Source organism: Geospiza fortis, unplaced genomic scaffold (assembly GCF_000277835.1).
Source record: "Geospiza fortis unplaced genomic scaffold, GeoFor_1.0 scaffold112, whole genome shotgun sequence".
Lineage (NCBI taxonomy): Eukaryota > Metazoa > Chordata > Aves > Passeriformes > Thraupidae > Geospiza > Geospiza fortis.
The window spans coordinates 23545609-23556777 of record NW_005054298.1 but is presented as its reverse complement, the minus strand read 5'-3'; the positions used below and the strand labels follow the sequence as shown (position 1 = coordinate 23556777).

The following is an 11169-nucleotide window of genomic DNA, read 5'->3' as shown; positions in this document are numbered from 1 at the left end:
TGCAAAAATATTCTCCACAATAAACCATCAAACATAACCCACAGCTTAATGATTCAAAGCTTACAGAGGCACGAGGTGTGGGTAATAGAGGGAACTGAAGCATTGTAGAAAGGTACTTGTGTTTATTTTTGTGCCAGTCACACTGAAATGGCACCAAGCATCACATGGGCTGAATGAAGAGAAAAAAATCACATTGCACAGCTTCCAGTGACACCACAGTTTGCTTATATGCAGTATCCAAGCCAAGACATACAGGTCAGACCACACTGCTATTGCTGAGGTATACTGCAGACTGTGAAGTAGACAAGTCCTCTTCACACTTGCAAGAATGATTGAAGCAGCCAAGTATTACATTCTTATTCTCAAAGAGAAATAAAATGAACTAAAAAACAACCTTTTCTCCTCTCAGAAATGCAAAGGCAAGGGTCAGATTCCGTATGATACACACCTTCAGTTAGTAGCGAGGCCGTTAGGACAGGCACTTCACTGCATACGTCAGGCAGCTCAGCCACTTACATGAGTCTTTTCTACTGTGGACCAAGTTACTATATAAATCCTTATGAACTCAGTACTAAACCCAATGCTCCCCTTGAAAAGCCGAGCTTTAATGACATCTACAACAGCAAGAAGCTTATTTAATAAAACTATGAAGTCTGGCATCAGGAGAGGAGAACAGCACTTCCCTATCCACTTCTTCGACATAATTGTGTTACGTGCAAATGAAACTTATTACAATGGCACCAGCCCCAAGCAAGCCCAGCAGCATGCACTAAGCTTTCTGTAGTCTTTCCTAAATCTACTATTATTCCCCATCAGATTCCTTGATTAAAAAGAAGCCTCTTGAGCTACAAAACTATGTATAGACCACTGGATTTTTCTGGTGTTCCAATAGCTCACACTTAGCTTTAACAAAACCTCAGTAAAATGTCATTAATGCAGAATACACCCTGGCATTAAAGAAGCACAGGTCTCGGTGCAGAAATAGATCAAGACCTTTAACCTAGATTATTCCAAACTATCTCCACTTTCCATGTGAATTGCAGTTTAACCACAACTCAGTCACCCACACACAAGGCAGTACAGCTGTGATGGCACTCAGGCCCCAGGACAGGCTGCCCTTGCAGGATTTAGCTGCACAGCTGCCTCTCCAGGCCTTCCTTCCCAGAACACCAACCCTACCTACAGGCTGAACAGCCATGTGGGAACTGAACTGGCAGCAAAATTAACAGTAAGGGGCAGGGCTTGACCAGAAGCATCCTTCCAACTATCCCAATGGGCCTTTTCCTGCCCAAGTCCTAACCCTATCTCTTGCCATATGCTGTGGTTTAACCACACAGCATTAATTCAAATTCAGCTTGGTAACTGAACTACCTCCTATCACTCAGCCTTGCTGGTACTAAGCCATAGCCCAGTCACATGCTCCTTACATAGCAGCCAGCAAGAAAATAAGATCTTACTCATCTTGTTTCAAGACTGTCTTGAAACACAACCCCAGCCAAAAGCATGGTCTAGTGACATTAAAATAAAAATAGGAAAGCTTTTTTGACCATTTTGCTAATTAATATGTCAGAGCTCATAAAGAAAGACTCATCAGCTTTTCTCCAGCACTGCATCATCTGAAAGAGCTGTGTCAGCAGAGACCTCAGCAGACAGTCAATACATACTAAAGTGTTCTAAGCAGTAAATCAGAGCACAAAAAAGAATTTTAGAAAAAAAATTAAAATAGCTGCAAAAAAATCAGTACTCAATTTCATTATTTGATACAAATCAGGTTATATTTGATATGCAATTCTTGCCCTTCTTTATAAAGGATATTCTCTTAACTGTCCTAGAACTGCTTTTACAAAAAGCTAGGAGTTTTATGAAAAACTAAGCTAAAGCTGCTGATTTTTCATCTTTGCGATTTTTCAAGGATCTTCTCTGCTTATACAACAGAGGCACCACTTGTCTGCTTCTCATTCTCATCATTGCTATTGGCATACCATTCCTGAGCACACAGGAAGGCAGGAAGGTTACAGAGGACAAATTCTTTCTTAGAGGATTCAGAGAAGTTGTCTTACACACACACACACTCACTCATGCACTCTGAAATCTGGTTTTTTTCCAGAAAAGGACCAGGAGGCTGCATGAATACAGCACTCCAGTGCTGATGGCATTGCAGAAAATATTTTCAATAATATTCTTAGTATTTTCAATTCTAAGAACACTTATAAGCACAGCAGGAGTCTTCCATCCAGCAGGATGAAATACAGGCCAGGTATGAGAACCAGAATTCACAGGTAGATTTCTGTAAGGGCCATATATGTATTTGGAACAAAGCTCCAGCCACCTTTCCACAGAACATGCTTACAAGCTCAGGATATGTCCCAACATACTTCGAAACCCCAAATCTACTCTTTAAGTAACGTGGGGGGGAAAGGAACTACTGCTTGTGGGTGCAATATACAAAACAACAGATGGGGTTAGAGCTACAGATCCTTCTAATGCCTCAGTCCTAGAGACAATTGTGAAAACCCTTTTTGAAATTAATGCACGCCTCTAACTCCTGCTGCTGCTGCTAACATGTGATATGTGTGAGGGATAAAGTAACTGTCCCAAAAGCTGAGACTAAATGCTTCAAGAGCCACTGCCCCAGAAGAAATAGAGAGGATATTTCCCTAGAGAGAATTACTCAGCTATGTATTTTATAGAACAAGTCATGTTGAAGGAGAGATAGGATAATTGCATTGATTGTTAAAAGGTGATAATTAATTCTGTAGAGAAGTACACATAGTTTCCTGAAGTCTAGAATAGGATGGAAACTCTCCATTCGGTAATGAGAAAAAAACCTGTGGTTTGCTCGTAGCACAAGAAGCTGCAATGTCTCCCTTTAACATTCTTACAGGAAGGCAGCACAATGAATGATGCGAAAACAGAAGTTTTGTGGTGGGACTAAACGCCAGAAAATTGCACATACGACATATATTTCCAGAAAGCATAGAGTAAAAAGGGACCAGAGAAAAAGAACATCATGTTCTTGAACAGACCTTTACATTAAATATTTAAATGGAAAAATGTGGAAACCAAAATTGCAGCTTGATTTCCTTTATGAAACGTTAGGAAATGGAACATAGAGAGCAGGAGAAATGTTTTTCAATGGTATTTGAAAGTTTTTAAAGAGGTTAGGACCAATAAAAATAATTTACACACCAACTGTCTCAGAAGTTAGCTAAATTATTTTATTCTTACAGGGAAAAAAAAGAAACAACTTGAGGAATCTTTGTATCTGTTCCTTGGGTGATTTGTTGGCCACTGATTTTAGTTTATGAAAAAAGATCTTAGGTATATGTAAGAGATCTCTGAGGAATAAGTAAAGCAAACAAGTCAAAGTTCAATAAACATAGGTCCACATGTTCACATAAAATTTGTAGGTGTCTTCAAACAGAAAACTTTTCAAAGTCAGTTTTCAAGAACCTGCAGAAGTGTGCAAAAGAAAGATCAAATGCTACTAAAAATCATAAAGCTAAATGTACCTAAAACAATTGATTGCCAAAGAGTTATAATCTTACCCCTCAATATTCTTTGATAGCAGTGAATTCCATTGATCTTTGGTAAACTGCATGATGTTGCAATGTTTGCAGTAATTTCTCTGAACAGGGAAAAGCCCAAGGGCAACACCCTCAGCTTCTTCAAGTTGATAAGATCATTTCTTTGAAGCTTTCACGTTCCCAAAAGAGAAAGTTGAAAGAATTTTTTTCTTCCCAGGAGTGATAATATTACAAGACACATGAACTATTCCCTGATTCAGAAAGAGAATCCAAGAACTTCACAAGCTTAGGAAAGATGCCAAAAAATTTAAAAAGAATTTGTCTACTAAGTTCAGGAAAAGGTCTTCAGATAAGGAAAATCCACACCAGAGAACTAAAGAAGGACACCCAGCCGTACAGAGAAAGAATACCATAAACAATCAGGAATCTCATAGCTGACCTCCTTTTGCATGAATTCAGCTTAGATCTATCCATGGAGTGGGAAAGGGCAGTGTACAATGTGCTACAAAGGGACAGTCTGAAACGTCAGGATTTTCTAACACCAGAAGACACTGCTGAATAACTGAAGTTTTCTGGGAAGTTTAAGGTTTGGCATGTCAACTTACCCACAGCTCATGAAAAATTACAATCTTACGTGACATTGCCCTGGAAGTTTTTTTAATACAACAGCTGGAAGTTGTACAATGCCCTGGCATGGTTGGCAGAACTTAGTTAGTAAGCAGGTAGAGTAATTGCAGCACTATAGATTAATGTTTTTTATTATTATCGCCTGAAAAGTTTAAGAAAAAACAAATTATTTCTCCTGCACAAGCACAACAAAAGGAAAAGCTGTAACTTTTTCTTTTTTTTACTCCGTAAGTTTTTTTAGCTTTGTCTTCAGTATTCCTGGTAATGGAAGTGTAACTCTGAGCAATAAGAAAAAGCAAAGAAATACTTGTATTTCTCAAAGTGTGTACTGTTTAAGTCTCTACACTCTATAAGAGTGCACTTCTACTTATTTGAAAGTACATTTTCTTCAATTTACAACACCTGTACTGAAAAATAAAGTTACAGCTCTTCCTGAGAATGACTTGCCTACATACACTGCCTGGCTAAGAGCAACCCCTAATTCATCATTGTTCAACTTGGAGTCAGTGCTTGCAAAGTAACTCAATTTGCAAGTGTCTTTGTCACCACAGTTTGTGGAAGCTGACTTCATTTACTGCCCATACTACTTTCAAGTTGCTGACTTTTTCTCCAAAATAGGAGGACAGCTTACCCGATTTGTGTCCGGCCAACAAACCAACTTTGCTTTCATCTGCCACTGGAGAAATAAAAGAAAAGACACAAAGATCAGAAACTTATTTAAATTCACAAGCCTTTGAAACACTGTCAAATTATTTCAGACACAGTATCCTGAATCTTTAAATTATAATAATCTGAAAAAAATCCTTTCTTTACCTAATCCACAGGGGGTGCTTCAAAGTCCAAATATCTGAATCAAAGCCCTCTGAAACCAATAAAAGGACTACCAGCAGTCCTTGTGGATTACAGATCAGGACCTCAGAACTTACACTGAAAACTGAGTTGTCAGAAGAGCAATTACACTTGTAAATAACTCATCTTGCCAGACAAATCACAGGGCATAGGAGACTTGTAACATTTTCAGATCAAAGACCTCAATTGTAAAAAGAATCCAGATGTGGAAACCTTCCCATCTGCAAGACTGATTCACAGGACCTCTGCAGATAATAAGGTCTCCCAAACCCTGATCTTTTTAAAGGCTTATGCATTTTTTGTATATTTTATTTTGTCCATAAATTGTAACTTTGTAGTATTTCACATTATCTTATAAAGAAGGATGCTTGCCGTAGTAACAGTTTGCAGACAGTAGTGGAGGAGCAAATTCTGAATGTAACAGGAATTGGAAGTTCTGTTCAGTAACTTCAGTTTGTCATATATCTCAAGAAACTAATTAAAATACTCTCCTGGAGGGCTGAGGGGAAGAACCAATCACTATTTCTTAAAATGAATTCTATGCAAAGAAACAGCAGTAAATGTAATGTTAGGGATGATAAAACAAGAACAGGAAATGAATGTTAGGGTTGAAAGCTTATCCTTCAACTCTGCCTACCCAAGCACTCCCTTATAACTCACCTTAAAACATAATCTCTTTATATGATAAAATAAATTGTCAAGTCATACAAAAAATTCCATAAATGCAAACTTAAACAAGCTCTGTACAGCAGCCATTATCAAAAGTTTACATAGAGGGTTATCTGCCATAATACCAGAACCTGCTATTTTCTACCTAGGAGAGAGCAGTACAGTAGTTACTGACATTTAGGAATTACTACTGGGAAAATAATGAGAGTAAATATTTTCTTATATTGCCTGTCCACTTCACATTTAGGGAAGCTTTTACCCTCAAAAATCAACATCAAATTCAGGACTGGGATTCACAAGTGGAGTCATGAATCCACAAATGACCACTGTATCTCTTCTCTACTTCTGTGACCTAACTGCCACCTGATATCAGCAAATTGACATAGTGCATGGTTTTTATGGGATGTAGGTGCTAATAAAGGAAGACTAATTCTGCTTGCAGCATTATGTAGAGATTCTGCTAAACAAAATGGCAATAAGACTAGTCAAAATTGGAAGTGCAACCAGAACTCAAGTCCTTGATCTTTCAACTTTTTTTTTGTCCCTGGAAATGACAATTATCGAACTCCTTGCTATGTAGTTTGATCCTATAATGCAAAATGACTGGACAAGGATTTACTATAAGGATAGTTTCAACTCCTTTTCCTGCTCCCTCCTCCTAAATTTCTCTCTAAGCAAAACAACTGTGGAAAACCTTGGTCCTAAAGGTTAGTGTTTTGACAAGTTATGATTGTGTGAAAACAAGGGATTATAATGGAAACGGATTCACAGCCTTAATTATAGCAGTCACTAGTGGCAACCAGTATAATGTATGATAATTACTTAAAGCAGGTAATGTTACAGCACATAGGAACTTTAAAAAAAAAAGACAAAACCCAAGGTTCACAGTAAATTTTTTAAAGCCATGTTGATGACTTGGTTTGCCTGAAACTAAGTTTTACATTATTAAAAGGGATAAATCCATTTAACTTAATCATACTTTACACACCAGCTTCACACACAAAAATTAGATTTTAATACTGGAGGGAAAAAAAGAAGAATAAAATGATTAAAAAATGAAAAATAATCTTATCAAAATACAAGGTTAGCATTATGAGTTTAAGCACACACATGCACAAAACCTGGGAAATGCAAATATTAAAGTTCTATATCAAAGTTTGAGCAAATATGTGTGCACCTCCACAGGGTAGTTTTCATTTCATGGATTATTATGCTTAGGCGGGGCCTTTTAGGCTGGCCATCTTTCATTAGACTGAACAGAAGTAGCCCAGAAAAGTCCATTGGTAAGAACCCCATTGCTTCACTTGATTCCCCTGGCAACAAGGAGAAGACCACAGAAAAAAATCCAACAAAAACAAAACCAGAAAAAGGCTAACAGAAGATAAATACTTTGTATGCCAAGGTTGAAAACTTTGTAACTAAAGATTTCACTTAGGAAGTACATGGGACAAGCTGTTCCACAAAATAACATTTGAAAACACTTTGCATGTTGTTCAAAACTGATACAAACATTCAGTTGTGACAAAAATAGTCTCTCTCTAGTTCTTGGCCTTTGAAAAAAAGGCAAAAAGTAAGAGGAAATTTCTTTCCTAAAATTCTATTAGTTTTGGCCTGTCTTTGTAGAAAATCACATGAAAGATTTTAAACAAGAAAAAAAATACTATCTACTCTTAAAACTCAAGTAAAAAGAATCCTAATTATTTTTATATTGCAACATCAGAAAGTAATTACTTTGCAAATAACTGAAATATTTCAGTTCAAGAAGACCACCCTTGGGAATGCACAAGTAAATATTTTTATGAAGACACTAGAATTACTGTATATTCTTGAGCTAGAATTATTAAATGCATAACATCTCAAAAAAATAGAAACCACCTAATTTGGGACTCCAAAGAAAAAACTCAAGCAAAAATCTGGGAAGGATTCAGACAAGAGAATAAACAGATTCACAAACAAGAAGATACTTCTCCTTTACTTGTGAATCAAATACTTCACATTTTGAAATGTCCCTGGAACCCCAGGGATTTGTTAGTTCATGAAGTTATTAATATTTGTCCGTGGAAATCATGCCAGCTCTTTTTAAGTTACATCTATTATTTAGGAACCACATTTTCACCACAGAAACCAGTTATGCATTCACTGTCAGTACTCAAAGTAATTGTTGAAATAAAAAATGAAAGAAGTTCTGCAGCTGCTTAATAAAAACATGGACATTTGGGGGCCTAGCAAGACCACAGATTATGAAAGAAGGAATATTACTAAACCAAACAAATCTGCTCAGCTGATAGCAAACCATTGATACTTTTTTTTTAAACTATGCCAACAATCACTACCATGAGTTTTTTAGTATTTCCTATGGTAACACTCTGGAGTACTGTTTTGCTTCAAGAAAAGAGATGATATAATTTAACAACAGTAGAGGTACCCAACATGCCTTTGTGTCCTTCTACACAAATGTTTTGACTGCCATTTCTGTGCCCTGCTCAAGGTAGCCATTTCATTTGCATTGCATGACTTCCAATGGTTTAGTACACAACAAATTTCTGTACTTCTCAAAGTCTGTGCCAAATCCAGTCCAGGCTTACACACAGGCTAACAATCTAGCTCCAAACTGTGGTTTAGAGAAGGACAAATCAATGCTGCTGCCAACTGTCATAACCAATTTCCCTCCTTCTGCCCAGTTCAATTACTGAACCATTGCATTATTTTTCCCCAAACCAAAGAGTTACTACCATTCACAAGCTACAAGGTTCCCCTATTCAACTTAAGCGACTCTTTCATGAAGGATCAGTTTTGCACATTGACTAAGGGCTACTAAAAAATCTTTCAAACATGTGAAAGTCATGTGTTTCTGCTGGACAAACTGACACGTACCTTTGAAGACCGGCTGCAGCTCTGCACTCAGAAAAGAAGCAAACAAGGATTAAAATTACAATTAATGAGGAACAATAATATAAGACACTGAAACACAAAAGAATTTCCTAGAAAACAAATTACCTAACAAATACCTTTGTTAATTGATAGGAAGCCAAATATAATATTCTTATTCTACAGTAATCAATTCACAAAGGCTGTATTCCCAAACTATAGATATAAATAATGCTTCTACACTTCTCAGAATCCATCCATTTCTATGGTATAAACATATGATAAGAAAGCAAAGCCTCAAATGGGTCACTGTTTTTTCCTGGTGAACTCTATCCTTACTCAGCTCTTTCATCATAATGAAGACAGCACACCATCAATTAGTTTTAGTCAAGTGATAGTGCCAGGGACATAATTCTTATGTCAGTTTTATTTTCTGGGTGAAGTGTTTCCCCATCTAGGAGTGACAAAAATCACTTGGAGAAATTGTGTCAATTGTCTCACAGCCATCACTTAGAAAATGTTGCTTCCTGTTCTAGGTCTGCCCCGAAGTGCTATGTACAAAGACGACAGGTTACAATCCACGCTAGCAACAAAATGTGTGTATGAGGAAGGGTAAACTTGCACTGGCTTCAAATATTTTTCTTCAGTAATTCCCTCTCCTCACCTTTCTTCCACGTAAGGGCATTTTTTCTGGGGTGACCTAGATATCCACCAGCTACTCACTCTTGAAGGTTTAGGAATCCTTAATAGATTTCTGCTCACTTCAGTGTTGAAAAGCAGAGAGATTACCAAAAGGCTTGCAAAAGAGCCAAGGAAAAATTACACTTATGAAGTAGGAAATTAAAAAAAAGGTAAATCTTTTCCAAAATGGCATCTAAAACAACATTTGGGATTTCCTGTTCAGCACATTTTAAGACAGGAATAAATCACATCAAAACCATGATTCTGGATTCTTTTTCTCTCCTGTACAAAGTTTTCTCTAATTAGATTTTTCAGAACAATTTTTGTTAGAACTGATTTAATACTTCAATTCAATTGTATTCAGAGAAGATCCCCAAGGGATATATCTTGTATGTCAGCACATGAGAATGAAAATGCTTAAGCTTGCATTTGCTATTATTACTACTTGTTGAAGAACCAGAAGTACAGTTGAGGCTGTCCACTGAGCACATTTAGCTTTAAATGGAAGTTCTTCTCCTGGCAGAAAAAAATCACTGTTTTACAATTTCCCAGCCAGCATGATACAAATTTCTTCACTTTCTTGTAGTGCCATAACTACTCGTTCTTGAAGGTTACAATGTTAATTGAGACCATTGTGGCTTCTTTTACACTTCTGTTGTCTTTTGCAATCCTCTCTCACCTCTGTCCCAGAGAAACCACACTAGGCTAAAACTCCCCCGGGCTGCATGTCTTCCACATGTCATTAACACTTCTTCCAAATTCCTAGGGTTAAACTGGAAGTTCCTAATGTAATCTGTCATTCACTGATTGAAAACATTGATAGGGAACAGATTTAAGACAAAGTTTAAACAACATATTTATATGAGTGTTCTTAAAAGTTACTTCATTAACAGCCTTACTTTCCTTCTTATAGTAGCTATACATTAATTTAATTGCTATTTTCTCCCCCTAACACTTTAATAATCTAACTGCATTAACAGATCCACTCAAACTTACACTAAAGCAGCCTAAGAAAACACCACCTCAAGCATGTGTTACCACATTCCCAGCTGTGTCACCATCACAACTCGTATAATGCTCTCAGTCTGCTCCACAATAAACTTCCTTGAGTCCTAGAAGATTTCTACAAAACCAGTCCAAACAGTTGATATTCCCTTTTGCCTACTTACGCCTTTATGCCACAACTCACTGTCCCCTCAACTGCGCTGATTTGGTGTAAAACTGAGTAACAAAATTAGCCTTGTTAAAAGCATCTCTTTTCATACAGAAAAAACCTAACTTGTCTCATTTCAATTCAGTTAACAGCATCCCTATCACTTAAGAAACAATTTTGTTTCATTCCTGAATTACAGATCTTACAAACAGAAATTTGAAAGTCATTTAAACTACGAAAATGGCATGGTGCTCATTTGTAAAAATTGATTCTGCACAGAGCCTCAGAAAATACTCATCTAATCTGACAGTACTAGAAAGCTACTCATGACATAAGTTCGAATCATGTTAAAATCTCTTTTGGCCCTTGATACCAAAGATAATCACAGTCATAAGACATACAGTTTTTCCTTAACCCATAACATTTTTGTTCTTGAAAAATCTCTCTTCCAAAGATGATTTTTTAAATTACTAAGCCAGTAACATTGAAGAGACTCTCAGAATTCTGATCTGTCTTCTCCATTTCCTCATTAATGCTCTAACAAGCCTAACTAGCTCCTAAATGCAGTTCTGAAATTGGTTTCAAGTCAAAGCAAACAATTAATTGTATTCCATACACACAACACGGTTAACAAAACAACGACTTTAAAATACCAAACTACTTTTTGTCCCACTAATACCATAACTCTCACTAGGGACCTCCCAAATGTATTCTTTTAATTGTATCTGAATCCAAACACTGCTTGAAAGACTGATCTTCATTAGCTCTGTCTGGTCCTCATTTGCCTATGTTTTA

At 36.9% G+C, this 11169-nt stretch overlaps 1 protein-coding gene across 1 annotated transcript in view; it reads right to left on the bottom strand.

Annotated features, from left to right (window-relative positions):
- PARD3B (par-3 family cell polarity regulator beta) overlaps positions 1–11169 on the bottom strand; it is a 372170-nt gene that overhangs the window by 162242 nt on the left and 198759 nt on the right. The window contains exons 18-19 of the mRNA XM_014306667.2: positions 8547–8567; positions 4786–4830 (exon numbers count right to left, since the gene is read on the bottom strand). Of these exons, the coding sequence (XP_014162142.1) occupies positions 4786–4830; positions 8547–8567 (66 nt within the window). The remainder of the gene's footprint in view (positions 1–4785; positions 4831–8546; positions 8568–11169) is intronic.